Source organism: Aquila chrysaetos, chromosome 12 (assembly GCF_900496995.4).
Source record: "Aquila chrysaetos chrysaetos chromosome 12, bAquChr1.4, whole genome shotgun sequence".
Lineage (NCBI taxonomy): Eukaryota > Metazoa > Chordata > Aves > Accipitriformes > Accipitridae > Aquila > Aquila chrysaetos.
The window spans coordinates 30,713,142-30,733,169 of record NC_044015.1 but is presented as its reverse complement, the minus strand read 5'-3'; the positions used below and the strand labels follow the sequence as shown (position 1 = coordinate 30,733,169).

At 45.1% G+C, this 20,028-nt stretch overlaps 1 protein-coding gene across 24 annotated transcripts in view; it reads right to left on the bottom strand.

The window, feature by feature from the left end:
- The window catches only part of PTPRF (protein tyrosine phosphatase receptor type F), a 395,117-nt gene that overhangs the window by 99,828 nt on the left and 275,261 nt on the right, over positions 1-20,028 (bottom strand). For 13 of the 24 annotated variants that reach the window (XM_030032473.2, XM_030032481.2, XM_030032476.2 and 10 more), the window contains 2 exons: positions 11,548-11,736; positions 3,994-4,011 (listed from right to left, as the gene is read on the bottom strand). In XM_030032473.2, coding sequence (XP_029888333.1) covers positions 3,994-4,011; positions 11,548-11,736 — 207 coding nt within the window. The remainder of the gene's footprint in view (positions 1-3,993; positions 4,012-11,547; positions 11,737-20,028) is intronic. The other 11 variants (XM_030032478.2, XM_030032497.2, XM_041127821.1 and 8 more) reach the window with 1 other exon arrangement.

Genomic DNA, 20,028 nt, shown 5'->3' with positions numbered 1-20,028 from the left:
CCAGTGCTCAGGCGTGGGTCCCAATCCCCCTTCTGCTAAAAATTCCCTCCCATAGAAGGAGAATCCTCCTAATAAAATCCAGGGAGCTGTGGAGCAGGGCCAGAGGCAAGCCCAGACCAAACAAGGACCCATAAATGTGAATATGGTGGAGAAAGAGACACTGTGAAGCCCTGACAATGAGGGAGTTGGACTTTGACACCCTGACTGCTGCCTGAGATAACCAACACTTGCTGTGGGAGCTGTGAAAAACTGAAAGACACCAAAACCATAGAAGAGTCGCTAATAATGAAAATAAGCTTTTCCCATATTCACTATTTTTTGTAATTTATAGCAGCAGCATCTCTCAGTTGTTACAGAGGACTGGACCTAGCCTCCATCAGCACTGCCAATTATGCAAAACAAGATAACTACAAATATATTTTCATTGTTCGCGTTCATTATGGTCATTATGCCTGAAATGCCGGTGATTGGCATGCAAGGGGCCTGTTCTGGATGGCAGTGCTGCTGAGAAATCACTCTCCTGTGCACCAGAGGCAGCTGCTGATAGCACCCAACTGTTGCCACCAAGCCGGACTCGAGCAGAGAGGGAGTAGAGGAGACCCAACGTGCTCAGCAGCACGAGGTCTCCTCTTAGACAGTGGAGTTTCAGGATGCTCTGATCTCTCACCAGCAGGTACAGAAAATCTCAGGGGACTCTGCATCAGAAGCAAAACGACAGCAGTGTCAAATGCACGGTAACGCTTCTGTGTGCTTCTAAAGGGACATGAGTCAATCTGAATTCTGACAGTAAGAAACATGGCATTACAAACATTTCCAGGCACTTACCCCACCCAACCTCCCCCCAACACTGTCTGCTCCTGCAAGCATATCTTCTCATTTTGAAATTGTTTTCCTTTCACTTATTTTTTGTGACTGGAAAAGCTCAAGAAACAGGAAAAAAATCCTATCATATACAAAGTGCAATCAAATGTATAAACACATGCTCAAAAAGAGACAGCAATATTCTTTTAGCTTCCTCTAATCTCTTTGGATAGCTTTATGCTCCAGCTCGCAGAATAGCGTTGAAATACTGGAGCTATATTTAAACCAGTTCGTTTGAGACTGGAAAAGGTTTAGCTGCAGCTATACAGAAGTCGGTGCAGGTGTTTACCTGGCTTCCCAGACAGAAAGCTTCTGACACCCAAGTGAGCTGATCTAAAGTTAATTCAGACAGACCTTTGCTACGCTGACGTCTGCAGGGAAGAAATACTCTTATGTATAGGAAGCTCAGATATTTCCTGTGGTGACAGAAAAGTAACAAATAAATCTGACTGGAGAGGGATAATGCCTGAGATGATGATATTTCTTTATCTCCTCATGTGCATCCGATCTAATGCCTGTTCAGTCCAGCACCCACCAGACACACAACCGAGCTCTGCTCTCTCTTACAGCCTGGGGCAGGAAAATGCAGCCAGATTTCACAAAAGGTTGAGCGAGTTCAATTCCAGAGAAATGCTGGAAATGAACATCTTATATTCTACTTTGAAAATAAGAATGGCGCAGAACTTGCTTAAACATGGATTTCCTGATACTATCTATGGGTCACCTTAAGAAGCTAGCTATCGCCTAATCTGATGGGCATCTAGCGGCTCCATGTCTTTCTGATGAACAAATAGGGATTTCAAGATTAAATTACTATCTGGGGCAGTCCCAGAGGGGTAAAGAGTGACGCTACAAACAGAGATTCTGAATTATAGTTGGGAGTTCCTCCCATTTGAGGGAAGCCAGAGATGTCTCAGACAGAAAGGACCAAATACGTGGGGGTAAGGCCAAACGAGGTGTTTAGAGAGAAAAAACTCCTCCTGTTTAGAGAGGTGCATGGTAGAATTTCTCAGGTGGTCCTCTCGCTAACCACATGCTGCTCCCTGCGAGTGGGTTCTCTGCTGCTCTGGCACAAAGGCCTTGGGTAATGCTTGAACCTCCCAAGTACTCCAGACACACAACTCCTAGCGACACAGTCACAGCAGCAATTAAATCAAACCAAACCTCCCCCCCCCCCCAACATTACTACCAAAAGGGTTCGTTAAGAGTCATTAGTTCACCCTTCCTTTCAGACCAAATTAATGGATTCCAAAGCATCAAACTTACCTTAATGAGGAACAAGAGTGCAGCTGGGTATAGAACATGGCAGAACAGTCACTTCTACATGGACACAACCTCACCATCATAAAAGCACTTTCATCTAATCTGTCGTTATCTTTAGAAATTCAATGACCTCCGTTTTAAATAAAAGGCATTAGGCTGACAGAAATCCTCTGGGAGAAGCCGGAGAGCAGCACGTGGCTTCTGTTTGCTCTCACAGAAATGTCATCTTTGACATTCAAACAGGACACATATATTTTAAATAATGTCAAGAACATTCTTAAAATACCTCATCAGGACTCAAACGGGGGTGGGAAGTGGGGTGGGGATGCGGGGAACTTATGTTTTATGAGATGGATGGTTCTTTTCACAGAGATGTGTTCGGTTCCCAAGCAAGACGTATGGAGCATCCACGCGGTTCTGGTGCTGAGTCACTAATGTCATCAGACAGGGCGGGTGCACAGCGAGCGTGCGGGGAGGCCCCGGGATGGCTGCACGCTCGGCATGCATGGCTGGGAGCTCAGAGCGCTTGGCTAGTTAGCATTCGATCTGTCATTTCATTTTAGGATTTGCAGTAGAAAAAGGAGATGAAGAAATAGTTTAAGGAGCTTGTAACATCACAGCTGTCAATCTCCAGCATTCCAAAGGGAGGAATGACAGATATATAAGCCCATTCATATCAAAATAAGGTTTGCAGTCTTTTTCTCTGACCCAGATTTGCTACAGAGGCAACTTAATGCAAATACGCATCAAACGGCAATTCACATTTACTCTAAAATCACTTAACGGGAGCTGAAAACATTAACCCCCAGCAACAGAACCAGTTCCAAAGAGTCAGATTATTAACTTCCAACAGTGATTCAGGGAAAAGGGGGAGGAAAGGGGAGAAGGGGGAAAACTGAACGAACGAGGTTGTATTGATTTGTAGGTGGTAGTCATTCTGTCGAGAAATCCAGGGGTCAGTCAACAGGGGTAACCAAAACCACAAGAGAATTCAAAGGGCCTTAGCATGTAACGCTGATTAACACGCTAAAGTTAATCTAAAGAGACAGCTTTGAGTGTTTAGGCTAGAAAAGACAACACTCCAGTTGGAAAGTCATTACTGGTGCATACAGGCTGTGAAAACTAGCCAGGGACTGTGCACACTGGGCTGTCAAACCAGGGGTGGGTTTAATTAATGAAGGCTTAAAGCAGCCAGATGTGCTTCCGATTCATCTATTTAAAACAAATCTTTGTGCTGCAAAGCAACATCAGCATGTCCAGTTCAGAAAGCAGGGTCTGGGGCAGTGGCGCTCCACTCTGCCGCCACATTAGAGGGTTAGCACACTTGAAAGGCAAACATGAGGAACACAAACAAAGGTGCTCCTTATGTCAGAGCCAGATTTGCTCAAACTTTCAAGAATTTATCTCCTTCTGATTAGAGTTTCATGCCCATCAGCAGCAGCAGTGAAGAATTTGACTATTCTCTTGTGAAAATGTTACCTCCTTACCCTTACACCAAAGCAATCCATCTGAAACCCCCTAGACACAAAACCTCAGAGGCCACACCTGCGTGGGAAGTTCAGAGACTTGCAGGAGCTGGAGACATCAACCCTCCCGTGGCGGAGGCCAGGGACCATTTTCCAGTTTGCAAACTTTCCGTTGAATAACCCCCTTTCAACAGCGCAAAATCGCAATGGATGAGTCTACAAGAAATCACGCTAAAAACCAACCAAAATAAACACACTAGTGGGAGAGTGCAGATGAGCGAGAGCGCTGGCAGAGTTAGGGCTGAGAGTAAAAGCTGGAGATGAGAAACACCGGAGGAGAAGGGACAAGGCAGACAGGAGATGGAGCGATGTGACAACTGGAAGCACATTTCAGCATTCTTACCTCTGATCGGTGTACCACCTGGTGAGGTAATTTGAATGCAAATAAGATTAGAGAGAAGCATTAGTACAAAGAGGAAAGGAAGAAAATTATAACTAAAAAGCAGAAAGTTTTTTTAAAGCTAGAATTTGTATTAGCGCGACAGGAATAAACAAAAAGAAACTGATGTGCAATAAAAGTCAGAGTGACACTCTCAGGAGGTTAGTAAAGCTCATCGCTTCCAGGAGTGCAGCATCCAGCCCTGCATCTTGCCATTAAAGCCACCACCCTCATGAACGGGGGCCAAACTAAGCTGCCGAGGTGGCGTTGCTGGCTGGCCTCACAACTTGCATTCACCCACGCCGCTGTTCAAGCAGTTGAGATGGAGGACACGTTGGGAAGATGGTGCAATGCCCCTTCATTCCTCATACAGAACAAGGAGGGGGTATCCTGGGGGCTGTGTAACCGTGACTGTGCTGGGCAGGAGGGGTGGAAAGTGCATGGTTGCGGGCGCTAGGTGCAATTTTGCTTTGAGGTTAGAATGACCAGTGGGACAAAATCTGCTCGTTTAAAGAAATTAAACTAAGGGGAGAGTGTAACAAATCAGTTTTGAGCCATTCACCGCATTCGCATAACCTTTGCATCAGGTTCCCTCCGGCATAGAAATTGGTGTCATGCAGCATTAGCTTTACATACAGAAATATTTTGAAATGAAGTAGTTTCTGGTAATGTAACAATGGCACGCTAGCCAGACCTCTGTTGTTCCTGCCTAATTTGGATGTTAGCTGGAGAAAGGAATCCCTACCCTCTTTATAAGGCACTGGAGATAATTTTACATGCTATAATGAAGAGTATCTTATAAGGAGGGCTTCTCTGGGAGTGAGGTTAAGTTATCCTGTTGCAACGATCTATAAAGGTTTGTTTTATGAGGTCAATGTGTTTAGCAAGTGGAGGATCCACTGGTCAGTGTCTTGAGTTCAGCATTCAATCAATAATGAAGCATGATTGAAGGGGAGATGCTCCAGCTGGGCAAATTGGCAGGGAACCCTTCTAATCCCCACTTTTGTCCCCTTGGTCTTATCTTGCACATATGAAGGCTGTTAGTATAAGGGAGAGATTCATGCAGATCGAATCTATAGGCAGTTCATGGTATGTGTTGGTTTTATGCAGATTTGTAGGATCTGAATACCAAGCACTTACCAAAGAAAACTGAGGAGTTTAAACAGACAGAAAAACAGGGTTAAACAGGACACAGTGTGTCAAATCATGTTCAGTGTATTGATTAATAAATACCAGTATGCATACAAGAATGTCGTGTATCTCAGATTTACAGCTCATTCCATTATCCACAACAATGATCACCCAATGGGAAAGAAAGACAGAAAAGAATTTCTGTAAATACAAAGAAGGCATATTTTAAGCATGTTTAACTTGCCTCTTAAAAAGTAATTACAATATTTATACTTATTCTTTTTCTTTCCTAACTACCCTTCCTTTAGGCAGAGTCCTTTCTCTAAGCAGGAGCAGCAATTCAAACTACTCATTTTAGCATTTTCCTCTGCCAAGATGACATTATCCCATTTTAACTTTATGTCTCTTTATAATTTCTGATGCCTTCTATCCACAGATGACTGAAGCATCAGGAAAGATGTTGCAGTAACTGAAGTTGTGGGTATTCTCTCTTGTGCAATAATAAATCTGCTGCTTGACAGAACAGTTATACCCAGAGATACTCGCATGGAAGAGCACAGCCATGGAAAACAGGGTTATTTCTCTTTGCCTGTTTGGAAAGTTTGCCAAGTGATATTTTTGTTGTTTGGTCTAGGGCCTCCCTCCTCCCGCCCCCGCCTCCCCCTGTCCCCTTCCACAATTCTCAGAGTTAAGAAAAGCATCATCACAGTGTGTCACTTCCCACGGGAATGGTGCAATGACTTTGAGCACAGCCCAAGGGGCAGAAAACAGGACTTCCTTCTCTCTCATCTGGCTGAAATAGGGTTTGTTGTTCTGCCCTAGAACTGAAAAGATTTGCAGCAAATCTTTAAATCTACTCCCTGTAGAGGCTAAACCCTTTCTCTAATACACAATTGTCTACACACAGCTCTAGGAGCAACTGCATACTTGAAGTAGATTCCCTAAAACTTAAGTGTGACCAGCTCATTTTTTCCTGCGTTAAATCTCAATCCTCCTGCCCTCCGAATGTAAGCCAACTCTTGTGGGAGCAGCACAGAGGCTTGCTGTATTTAGTGCAGTGTTTGTTCTAGGTCTCTCTCACCTTTGCAAAGTTAAGACATTCACTCTTCACTCAGAGGACACCATTACAGACCGTGCACAAGGCTTTTCTGTTGGACCCCGAATTTCCTTATCCAGAAGGAATAAAAGTTTCCATTCGCCCTTCACATCATATGATAAGGCATCTCTGGCTGTCGTCCTTTCAGGGTGTCCCTCAAAGGGACAAAATCACAGCAGCACATAGGCCACAGAGTGCCAACATAAGAGAGTCCATCAAGTGATGGAGGTGCCATCACTCAAATGGTTACTGAGGCCAACTTGTGTCCTGTGATCACCAGGCTGCTTTAGGCAAAGGGCACCCCAAGATCAAACTTCGAATCCAATTCCTTGTGTTTGAAAGGTTTGAAACACTCATAAGGAAGGAGAGTTTACTTCCCTTTCATGATAACAGACAGTGAATAACACCCCATACATTCAATTCAGGCAGGAATGAATGCTGACCCTGACATCCTCTCTGTACTGGAAGCACACAGCCAGGCACCCAAAGCAAGGCAGAACATAGGATGATACACTGGAAAACCCCATGGGATTATTTGCATCAGTATTTCCCAGTGTGGAGGAGAGGCTCTGCTGGAGAAGGGACTTCACTCTGCTGACACAAACTCACCCCAGACTTATCAACACACCACTTCTTCGTAGGAACCTAGACCACCAAAAAATCACTCCAAAGCAACGTTAAACAGAGAAACCAAGGCTCTTGCTGGCTGCAACTGGGCACTAGGGCAGGGCAACAATGAATCCCAGAAAACTCTGACAGTGCTTTCGCCTACTTCCCAACATAGTTTTAGGGGAAACTATTTTCAGAAGTGAAAGTACTACAGAAAAGACTGGCTATATTGCCACCAGTTGCAACAGGGAGTCTGCGTGGATCCCATCACTGCTGTGTGTGCCTCACACAGAAAGACCCAGATGTGCAGTATAGGTTCTTCCAGGGCATAAAAAACTTCAGCTGTCTGGTTAGCTGGTTAGCCATGATATTGCTTCAACCCTCGTCCAGTCAGTCCTTTCTGAGAGAGCATCCATCCTTGTGAGGGTTTCCTGATCCTTTTGGATAATACTCCCCAGTCCCCATTCTTTTGGGCTGTCCTTACACACCTTGTCCCAAGTCGATGCCCTTCTGATGTCTGGACTCAAAGCTGTTTCTTGCCAGGAGCTGAATGTCTTCTGCTGGGTACTGACTGCTGGCTATCACCAGTGAAGCAGGATATGTCCGTCACTGCCATTTCACTGGGACAGGCACCACCTCTTTTTGCAAGTTTGTTCTGTGTATGTTGGGTATTCCTTTTGTTTCCAAATAAGTAGTGCTTCTACCTATAGGATCAAGACCAAAATGAAAACGCTTGCTGGTAACTCTGAGAGCATAAATGCAGCAAGATGATCTGGCGAGCCAGCTCCCACTGCTGCTTTGTTAGAGGCACCTACACTTTTCCAGAGAGTGACTGAAGTCACCTGCCGAGCCCTCTCTGATACTTTACTTGCAGTTAATTGCCTGAAAGCCACACTAGGGTCTAGGGCACAGTTCCATAACTCAGTTAATTGATGGTGATTAAGAGAGAATGATACTTGTTGCAAGACCAAGTTCTTTACTAGATGAAAGATGACAATGTTCCCTGAGTTTCTGGAGTTTCCTTACATGGCAAAGATATCTGTATGTTAACATTCAGAATAGTTATTTATTCTAATTTGACATTTTCTTCATAAGTTTTCTGAAAGCAAGGTGGAAGAGCAATTGTCCAACTATGAAAATCACTGGAAGCATTCAAGAGTTTTGAGTACGAATACTATCAGAGTGGCTTTGAAGTCTTCAGGAGCTTGTGATCCAAGAATCTTTACAGAAGAACTGTGAAGCATCAGCACAATCTGATCTATATTGAGAGAGTTTCGTCACAATGTCAACTAATTTTAAAACATGGTTAGAGGTGTAGCACTGACCCTGGCTGCCGGAACTCATATGTACATCACCTGCGATACTACAATGTCCAGACAGTTTTAAAATCAGTTCAGCCAAACAGGTTTTAAATGAGTTAGCATGCTGGGGAGGTTTCCCAGCCCAGAGCTGGCTTTAGATCCCGTGTCAATGACTGACAGGCAATGACTGAGGCTCTGCACCCTGGGGGAGAACAGGGAGTTGTCCTGAGTCACTGCATTTGCAGAAAAGCAGTCTCTCCATAAGAGGTGGGAAGTATTAGCAAGATGAGCAAGGGAGAATTTTGCTACAACCAGCACGATGAGTCAGTGACCTTGCTTTTGCCTTGATCTGTGATAATGGAGATGAAAACCTGTATTTATTTGTGTTCTCACCTGTAGAGCAATTAGCCCAACACTGGCAAAACTACCCAAGAGCTGGGCTTAAAAAAGAATTAAGCATTACTTGGAAGGAAAGATCGAGATATTGGGGAGGAAGGGGAAAAAAAAGCCCTCTAAATGTAAAGAGTTATGTTGTCAGAAGGTTTAATGAGAAAAATGCATATACACACATGCAGATGTAATTAGTAAATGAGGGATGGTAGGATACAGGGCAGATTTATAAGCTGTGTATTTGCTCATGACAGACACCAGTCCTCTGGGGTTAAAAGAGTGTAAGATGACAGCTTGGTTGTCTTAAACCACAAACTCTCTAGTACCTTGACGGAGGATGAACAGACCTCTAGAAACTGACGTTCAGAGCCCCCTTGGGCACATGATCTGACTGCATGCAAGTTCAAAGACCTGCCTGAAGCCCCCAGAGCACTGCCAGCCCACATAACCGCGAATGTCAGAAGAGAGCACCTTTCCCAAACATGCTACTTCTCCACCTCTAGCTATTTATTCCACACTAGGAGCCTGAAGAAATGAAATAATCTCTCAACCCCCTCTCTAAGTCAGACTCCAAAGCTGCTTTGACCTTTATGACCTATATTTAGTACATCTGAATAATAATATATTATGTACTCGTTGAAGGTCGGACACTCTATATATGCAATATTGGGCTCACACCGTGCTGTGGCTATTTTAACTATATTACATCTGTCTAGCTTTTATTGGGTTTTAATTAAATGAAATTAAATGAGCGTATATTTAGATTGAGATATTATAAACCGACATTCATGCAGATATGCCAGGCTGGCTGTAAGATATGATCTTAATGGAGCAGAGACTTTGCAAACTATTAAACTCTCCCATATAATGAGGTATCTATTTAAATACTCTTTTCTTTGAAAAACAACTCTGCCCCACTATGGTGTAGTACTGGAGAGCTCAATTAGCACCTTGCAGAATGGATCAGAGACTGCCCAACCCATCACATTGCTCACACAGGGTGACTGCAGTCAGGTAAGTGGGACTCGGGCACTTCGAAATGCAGGCCCTGCTTTACATCAACTACAAATATAGGCAAAAGTCACAAATGCAATCAGGGGTTAAGTCTCTGGCCCATGAGAAGCGGTAAACTTCTTGCTCCCCACTCATGCCAGGGTGGAGCAGAGCCTTGGTGAATCTTGGCATCGTATCACCAGGTCGCTGAAAATAAAACTTCACTCTTACATTGAACTGTGAAAACCTCCCTTACTACATTAGAGAGCTAATCAATTTCTTTTGCAAGTCTGAGGATGTGTGCTGCTCATTGATTTCTAAAAGGTTCCCTTGACACCTCCCTTGGTAATTACTGTGTCTTCAGCAAGCAGCCAGCTCTAGAGTTTGAATCCCAGGTGAAATATTCAATTGAGATGTTGCTCAAGAACAGTGAATAGGAAGCAAAACTTGGACACAGTGACAGGGTTTACTAGTTTGTTTTCAAACTTTCTATCTCACTAAACTTGTGAAGCAGCTGGTAGAGAGGCAGCCAAGTGCCTGCAAAAAGGATGCTGGAGAACGTACAGCAAGTGCATCAGGAGCTGCCTTGCTGCTCATTTATGGTAATTTCTGATGCTGATTTAGTCAGCTATGAAGTGAAACACATCCATGTGCACTTTCCTATTGCTGCTTCCTAAAGCTTCTCAGAATAATTAACAAGTGTGATATTTTCTTTCAGCACAAACAGATCAAGATTAAACCATGTTGTGGGGGAGATAAGCTAAAGGTCACTGGGAAATTTCATAAGCTATAAATGCATTAGTATAATTAGTGCTCACTGGTACATCAAGGTGGGATCAGGAGTGTCAGGCTGGGTTCTATTTTTGACGAGAGTGATGTCTCATTACCCACTCCCCCAAGTACAAGCCTACTTCTTATCATCCAAGCATCATCAGATTTATACAGAGGGCTCTTGCTATGGGGAAATGTGTCAAGACATTCACCTTGCTAGGAAGAAGATGGTGTTGCCCTGGCAGCAGCACTCATAACAAATGGCTTTGGAGTGCCCAGAGATACCTTGTGGCCAGGCAAGGCACTCTGCCTCTTACTGAAGGTTGAGACCTTTCTAGACCAAACTTGTTCTAGCTCTTTTCCCTTCTGTACTTCGTGTAGGGTAATGTGGGCTTTTTCCCCCTCAGACTAGAGCTGCTGTGTAGTGCTGCTGTGCACTGCTAAATAGACACTGCAATTCATGCTGTGGAGCTGCACTTCATCAGTAAATAAAGCAATGTTTTATTTTCTTTAATTCTCTAATGGGCCTTATAGTCCTGGGAGACCGAACAGTGCAGTAGAAAAGCAAGAGTTCCTTGCTAAAATGAGTGCATTCTTAGCCACCCACAAGAACTAACCGTCTGTAATTCAAAAGCTAGTATTTGGCTTATCAAACAGAAAAATCAAAAAGAAATTGTATGTTTCAAAACTTTGTCTACCTTCCTTTGAAATCCATAGAATTGCTGCTTCTTGGATTTTTCTTTATTCTTGTAGTATCACATAGCAAGAATGATAAAGATCTCAACAGAAAGCAGAGCACTGTCTTGCAGAGTCTATGTAAGGAGTGAAGTAGTATGTGACCACTGATAGTAAAATCTCAACTAGTATCTCATTGTCCTGATTTGCACTGTGGTCCTATTAAAAATATCTGAGACCTGTTGAGTTGGTAGTGAAATGTCCAAGCCTACCAAGGATTTGGGGCAATGTCAAGACGGTCTACCGAAGAAGGAATCCAGGTGAGGTTCCAAAAGGCATGTCCACGCTAGTGTTTCCTTTTAATAAGCCATGATATCCTGCCAGAGCAGATCAGCTCCAAAACTGTTTTTATATTGTGAAAGAAACAAGCTCAAATCAAATTGACATTTGGGTTTAGAATTGCGTTTCAGGGAAAAAATAATAGCATCAAGTAAAGAGAAAAGGGAGGAAGAGTGAGGAGGTAGGGAAGGCTTACTTGCTTTGCTGCCTTACCCGAGCGGAGCTGCTTGATTCTCCCATTGCTAGTTGCAGTGTCAACAGGCAGGAAGTCCTTGAACCAGGAGATTTCAGGATCAGGGTTACCACTGGCAGCACAGAGCATTGTGGCTGTGCGGGCCTTTTCTACCACCTTCAGCTGCGGGCCCATGTCAATGGTCGGGAAGCCAGCTGGGAGGTGGTCTTCTGCAGGAGCAAAAAACACACAAGGTTAAAGAGAAACATTCGGGCGCAGCAATGGTTGTAGTGACAGCAGTGCCATGGTACAGCATCTGTGTCTCTGCTGGAAAACAGCAGCCTGACTTCCCTACTGAGAAGGTTTTCAAGTCCTTAAAGCACATTAGGCTCTATAATGAGCATTCATTACACCAATAGAAGCTTCCACTAAATTTAACTCCGTTTAAATCAATTGCCTTGGGAAACGTCCATAATTTTCATTGATACGTAAGCGCCGTCTATTGTTGTTAATAATTCAGTAAAAGCAGGTATTTGCCTTTTTGTGGGAGGACTGAGTTGAAGATAACAGACAAACACAAAGCCAAATAGTTTGAGGCATCTTGAAAAACAACAGCTAAACAATAAAACCCCTTAAAATGATCCAGAGAGGCCCATTTTCTCTTTTTTTGACTAGGAACATTCTGTCACACTGGTAGGATAGACTGTAAATCTCTTCCTCATGCCCTCAAATCTGATTCAGAAGGCTTTTAGAAACTAATGAATGTAAAGGTAATGAGCCACACTGCTCATGAGCTGCCTCGCCAGATTGTGCCACACTGTGGCAAGCTCCTGGTGCATTTTCTGGGCTGCAGAGAGCAACAGAGGTGTGCGAGAAATGGCCAGTGCACGCTTTGGCATGTCTTACTGAAATACTATAAAACGAAGCACCCTATAACTGCTGAAACCATTCATACAGCAAAGTACAAAAATAGTTAATTGGGTTTGCTGCTGCAGAGCACGCTCAGGTAGGCTGGGTGGAATACATTAGGCAGCCTTCACTGATAAGCCAAGGCATGCTCCAACATCATCATTCAATAGCAGCTGCAGAACGGAGCTCATTTACTCATTCTGTGGCAAGATGTACTGTACTCTGAGCCTGAACTGCAATCAAAAGGACATACTTTTGCAGAAAAAAAGAACTTGAAGAACATTAAGAAGCTTTTAAAGCACCGGAAACTCAATTATTTTCAGTATGTTTCTTTTTTTCCCTCTTTTAAGGGAACTTAAGCAAACCTTCTTCTTTGGCAAATCCAATTCTGCAAGGCTCCCAGCTCACTGCAGTGTTCAAACAAACAAGACCTCAGCACCTTCCCAAGTCCCAGAGGAGTCTGAACTTGCTGCAATCTGATTTTTCCTGCTATCACCACACATCTGGAACCATACTCCTCACTCCTGTCAGGAAGAAACCAGCAATAGGCCACCTCAGGTGCTTCCTTCTACTCATACTGCCACACCTGCAGCACAAACGCGGCCTGTGGTGGCTACTCTTACATACTTCTCCCTAAGATCTCAGGAGAATTCCCAAGACACTTGACTTGTTTGCAAATCAAGACTCTGTAGCACAAGGCAACATCTGCTGTAAACAAAACAATGCCCCGGAATATTATTTTTCTGTTTAGATGAGAGTGACTGTGAAGCATCCAAGGTTTTCTAAAGGAAAAAATAGTTCCTGATACTTATTAAAAGCACAAACCGTATTTTGCCTCCCAGACCGGCCTCCCTAGAAACCTCTCTCATCATGAGCAAACATAAATGGAATTTTTTTTTTTAAATGAAAGGTACCACAAAAACTAGTTCTTTTTTAATTTGCTCTCCATTGATTTTCAGAGACAAAAGGTACATAGAGCTTAACTGGAATGACACCAGAGCCAGCATTCAGTAACAAGCAACAGAAGCACTCAATACTGAGCAACCACAATGCATACTCCTACATGGCTGAAAAGAAACAAAAGAAGGGTACACACAGAAGTACAGCATGGTATAGATTGAAAAGCAAAGGAAGATATAGGAAAAACAGTAAACAATGACATTCCCTTGGATTGAGGCCAAGTTTGCCTAAAGTGCAGCACCTTGCTATTTACTGTATTGAAAGCAGATGTTTACTCTGGGGAGGCTGAAACCCTGAAGTGAGCTAATCTAATCATCATGATTACCATTGACAATCTTTTCTCCTTTGTTCAAGAGTTTAAAAGAATGCACTGAGCTAAGTACCACCCAGTTAACTTAGTCCAAAGTCTGTGTGGAGGCTTAGCACATAGCTAAAGGCAAATCTGAAACCAGCATTTGTGCAAGACATCTCTTCCCACCTGCAATGATCCTTTGCCCACAGAAACAAGAGAAATCAGAAAATCCTTCACAGTGTCTGATCCACAGGTACACGACCAGTCTGCTGCACTGGAGGTGACTGTTCAGTCAAAATTAGCAGTTTGTGATGAGCCACAGACCAGCAGAAGTTATATGATCTAACCCTGACTTCGCCGGGTACAACAGAGAGACGCTGATTACAAAGATCCAGCAGCAAAGGTACCTCTGCTATACTAGAAATCTTAGATCAAGTCTTTTCTGGACTCCAAAGAGACATACAGTGCTGCTCCCATACCGTGCACCCCCTGCAAGCCCAAGCCATTACAGAGCCCAGGTGAGAATGCTGGGCACTCAACACCTGGACAGAGGGCACAGGTGACCGCCATGTGATGACCCTCGGACCCCAGACCAGCCCCCAGCTGGACACAGACAGGCACAGGCAGGCATGCAAGGCTCATGCGGCGCACAGTCTTCTCCCTCTTAACTGCACACAAGCCCCAAAACTATAGGGGCAAATGACAGTAGTAGGGAAGCAGTGCACCCTGTGTAGTCAGAGCCACAGCAGGTTCCCTGGGCTAGCACTGGTATCAGCACAGCCCAGGTGCCATACATGCCTAGAGATTGAAACCTGCCTATCTGCTATGGCCGCACCACCACCAAAACTCAAGCAAGTAGCGCTGGCATGCCTGCATCTACAGAAACGTACAGGCAGCAGGACATGTTTGATCCCTTGTCAATCAAACATAGAGGCAACACTGGCGTTTAAGAGCAGCAGTGTGCTTCCAGGAGGCTGCAGTCCCAGGTCACATCACTGTGTGACGCCAGGGGAAATCTGACAGCCGGTCTCTGACAGCACCTCAGATACCTGGAGGCTGGGGTTCACTTGCTATTAGTTCTGGGGTAGCTCCAGGGGACCTGCACTGGGCCGAGGTCACAATGTCCAGGGCTAAAGCTCAAGGGGAGGTCAAGCACCTTCTCCAGAGGTGATCCAAGGGCCTCAGGTGCCCATACCATCAGGAAATGGGGGACCTCAACTACTGCAGGTACTGTGTGGCTCTGGCAGCCCCCCTGAACCCTCCTGGAGAAGAGTGGCTGTGGAGAAAACCTGAGCTGGTGACACCACAGGGCACAGGCCCACACCTGCCCTGTCAGCAATGCTCCTGTAGAGATAATGGGGCTTCATTCCAGCCTGGCCTGGTGTTGCTGACTTCACTGGGACAGCAAGGGATGTCTCTGTGTTCAAACGCTACAGGCAACGATAGGAGTTCAGAGCTGTTCTTGCCTTGCCTTCCCCTCCGGCAAAAGTCTAATCTAGGTCTAATTAGGAGACTCAGTCATGCCTCGACTCCTTCTTAGCCCTTGCTATCTGTACTAACTTGTCCGCACATGGAGCTCCTCAGCAACAGCTATTCTATCCATGCCAATACGTGGATACCCTTATTCTAGAAAATGAGTTTGTCAGCACTTGGTTTTATTCAAGGATAGCTAGTGTGCTTTTAATACACATTAAAACAGGCTATCAGTCTGCTTTCAAGCGCAGACTATCTAAACCAGTTTTTCTTTCTGGGTTTCAGATACTTTCAGAAGGGGTGTATCTCAGGTAGGCATTAGGTAAGAGCAAGCAAAATCTATGCACAAGCAGGAGATTTTTTTGGCATTGCGAGCTCTAATTCCCTCCATGGACTACAGCAGGAGAAGCAGGAATGACAGGAGAGCAGGAAGAGAAGAGAGAAGCAGGAGGAAAGGAGAAGGAAACAGTGAGAGAGAAAAAAACGAGTTGGTTTTGCAATTACAAACTGAAACTCGGAAAATCCATGACCAGGCTGAGGTCTTGCTAGCAGCAGTCACCAAGGAGCCAGGAATGTCCCTCTGGCATCTAGCATGACAGCATATGCAGAGGATATCTCATGCTCACTTGACAGCTCCCTTTGCTAATCTGCTTTCTGAGGTGACAGAAATCTAACCCCCCTTCTCTTACAGCTCTTTTATGCCACACATTTCCCATCTTTAAGGGAAAAGCTAAGGTAAGAAACCTTTCCCACAGCCCCAAACCAGAACTGAGACCTCCTTTAGAGCAGCTGCAATTACGTAGCTCATTCACCAGCTCCCCAGAAAACTACCTTTCTTGAGGATGCTGCCGTGAGACACATACCCCTTGGGGTGTCCTTATTTTCTGCATCACTCCAAATACCAGGTGATGATAAGGTACACGGAGGCAACTGCAATTTATGTCTTATGAGAAGCACGGATCAGCGCCAGCATGGAACAGTATGTGGATAACAGCTGCTTACAGCAAAGACCTGCAGAGGAGTCTGTGGTGAGCACAGCTGTTGATGGCTGAATCCTGCAGGATTACCCCCAGGATTTTGCTCAAAACTTGTAATCTCTCACAGAACAGAAAAGTTGGAGGGGTTGGATATTAGGTTCCTACTAGCGCAAACCCCATACAGCACTCACTGGTCTTGCAGCCACGCAACTGTGTTTTGGGGGCCAGATCATGACTTGGCACCTGTAAAACCTTCCCCCCACCACTGTGAACTTCCTCTGTGTCAACATAGGAAACGGTATTTTAGAAATGATAGTGAAAACTGTAAACATGTTTATGGGAGTTTTGTCATATTCCTCTTCCTATAAAAGCCAGGCCTGCTTATTATCATGAGTCCAATTGTTCAGACTGTTGAGGGAGAGAAAAAAAATGACACCCAATATAATTCGGAAATAGCCAAAAGTAGCTTTTCTATACGTTACAGCTATAGCTGTGAGGTTAAATCTCTTACAATCTATCAAAACCACTGCCCCACTGGAAGGGGTGTTCTCAACTCATTTCAAGTGAGATATTGGGCCTTATTCCCACACAGGGCTGGAAACAGCTTATCTGGGCCACTGGCTCCTGCCAGCCTGCGTCAGCTGAGGAACTTCCAGTCCAACATCAATTTTAGGGGCTTGGTAGACATGATAAAAACACAAAGCTGCTTTGTTTTCAATTCTGCCAGCTATCTGAAGCCACTCAGGAGTGCGCGGTGCTAGGGACAAGCCAGGAAATGGATTGAGGGCAGAGAGATCTCTGATAAATGCGTTTGACTGCGGTCAGCATTGCACAGGAGCAGGATACATGTATCAAAAGCTATTCCACATGCTCCCTACCCATTCAGTGAGGCAGGCTGGTGTCTCACCCAGTTCAAGTCACCAGGGCTGAACTGATCCTGGTAAGAGGTAGCAGTTTGACGCAATATAACACAGGAGGTTGCAGGGGTAACCCTTGTCTACTGACAGACTTGTATTTGATGGATCAACAGAATTACTTTACAAATTTTACAAGCTTCCAAATCTCCCTTTGAGACACTGAAACACATTAGCAAATGCAAAATTATCAGTGCAAGGAAGATAGCCTGGGTAGTCGGCAATATTAACTAATGAAAGATGCAAGCCAGTAAGATCGTAAGCACACCACAATCCAGGACATCTGTTTGCTGAATAAACAGCCCTAATTCCTTCAGCACAGGTTACACAGCACGGCTATTCAATTACTGCAAGACAATCAAAAGCAGTCGAGCAATCCAGCAGCCCAGAACGGCATCATTTTACATGATAAGAAAACCCTGACACCGCTCTGTTCAGGTTCAACTGAAGCTGCACAAAGAGCATTTTATCAGCCATTTTGAGGCGATGCTTTCTTCCTGCATCCTTCTTCTTACAAAAACCCCCTAAGAGGTGCACCAAAAATATTATCCAAATTCATGGTCTCCAAAGGCTGCCCGGTGCCAGGCTACTGCCCATGCGGGGAGCGGCGGGAGGAGTGCCTTTGTGTATGCTCGCTGCCGGAGCCAAGTCTCATGCAGGCTAATGAATGCCCCGTCGACATTGGCACCGCCTTGTAATTGCCTAAGGAAAAGGTGGGGCAGTGAAACCAACCTGTTTCAAAGGCAGCAAAGTCTTAATTACTGGGTTAGCAAGTATAAAACAGTTTCAGGCAGGCAGAAAATACAAACAGTCATCTATTGATGACAAGGCTTTTAATGACAAATCTGCCGGTTTTGTATGACATCACGCCAACGTGACATGCTGAAGCTGCCTGCCGAAAATGGGGAGAAGGTCGCAGATGAATGAGTGGGTGTGGAAACAAGCTCCAGAAGGACTTCTCTGTGTCACAGTGTAACCACATGAATTACTGCACAAGAGCTTACAGTAAACAAAGTATTTGCTATCTCTTAGAAAGATCACAGCAGCAGCAAAACAGTTCACAAAAGAAAGAATCTGAGTCAGTCCAAAACAAAGAAAGTACTGTAAGGAAAATTCAAGAAAATACGAGACTAGACAAGGCAGAAGAGGATAAACTGTCAGGCAGATTCCCACCCTGGGGGCTCACGGCGTGGGAGCTCACGGGACCTGCTCTTTCTAGAGGTTATGAGTCCACAAAACACCTGACAGACAGTGCTACCCTTCAAGTGCCAGAAGGGCGCTCCTAATACTGTCCTTTCATGGCTGGGACAGCAATTATCTCCATTTACAAGCCGCTGATACCTTCTTGGTAGCACAGCTGGCCATTCCCAAGCATTTGTTTATCTCGGAGGGGAGCAGGACAGCTTTGCAGAGAGGCGGGTGCTCCCTAGAGCAAGACACGGCAGCCTCCCAACTGGCTCTGACGGGGATTCAGCCTGTGCTCCTGCCAAGTCCCAGCACTGCTCCTCACCGTGCTCCCACGTGTGTGGCGGTAAGGTAACACACCGTCACTGCAGCAGCTTGTCACCTCCCCAGGGCTGAGCACCCCGCATTTGCTATGCACTGGCATCCAGTGCTCCCTCCCACCCAGGGCACAACCTTCGTTCTCCAGGCCTCAGGGGGCACTGCATCCCAATGGGATGAAACAAGTTGTTTCTCCCAGCCCTTAGAGTTGCTGTTACCATCCAAACAACCTTCAGGCCTCATGATGCCTCTTGACCTGCCCCAGGGAACTGGCCAGGACAGAAGGTGGTGCCACAGATGTAGGGCCAGCCCTCCACTAGGAAATTCCCTTTGAGAAGCACTGCAGCATGCCACTACCAAAGCCCTCCAGGACACAGCAGCCATAGCCACCTCTAAGTTTCTCAAGGGGTAGCTAATCCAGTCTAGATTCAGGCTGGGACACAGAAAAGAGCCACAGCTCTAGAAGCACTGATGGATGCAACAGTTGTCGCTCTCCAGCATGGCTGTCTCCTAAGCACAGCCCAAGGGAAGGTGTGAGAAAGGTCCCTCTGGGGAGAAAGTGCGCTTCCATGGCCTGCACTCCTTTGATCCAGGGTCTTCATAAACACTGCAAGATCTGCTGAGACAACTGAGCCTAGCCACAGCTTCAGTAGGGAACAGGCAATTCCTCTCTCTCCTTCATAGATAACAGCTTGTGACCTGTGCTTGACGGAGGGCAACACAAAGATGATTAACAGCTGCTGAAGCTGACTCAGAGCAGACCAAAAGTAAGTACTCAGGCACAAACTTGGGCAAATTAAAGGTTTGCACCTACAACCCACTGTTTCAGTTCTTAGTTAGGGATCTTCCTAAGTAATAACAACTTCTGCTCAGTATGTGTTAGCTGCAGAGCCTGCCATCAGCTAGGAGACCGCAACCCATCCTGGAAGAAAACAATTATTTACACCTTTATCAGATTAGATTGCAACAGCCTGAGATGGCATTTACAAAATTGCTACTACCACATCATCCTTCAGTCACCCTGGCTACCTCTTCTTGCTTTCCATTCTGGCTTCCTTGCAATGACAGTCACATTTGCAGTCTTGGTCCTAAACTCAAGTTTTTCCAAGGCTTAGGCCCAATATATCTAAAAGAGCTAAAAAACCCAAGAAGGAAGATTATAGGAGAAGCTTATCTGCTCAGGCTAAACAAGCTCTGTGCCACAGGGCAGAGCCTCTCCAAGCTGATGACGCAGCCTCTCACAGTGGTGGGAAGCATGACGCAAAGGCCCTTAAGAGGTGAGGACCAACCTAGACCTCCTGCTCCAAATCCAAGCCCACTGTTCTACCATGAACATAGAGCAATGTCCACAGACAACTCAAAGCCAAAGACACATCAAAACAAGCGTTTTCTTGAGAGACCAGAGAAACTAGTCGCTCATGTTAATGAGGTACTAAAAAGAGCTTAGATTGTATGGCACTGAAAGTCATTTAAGGGTTCAGAGTATAGCACAGC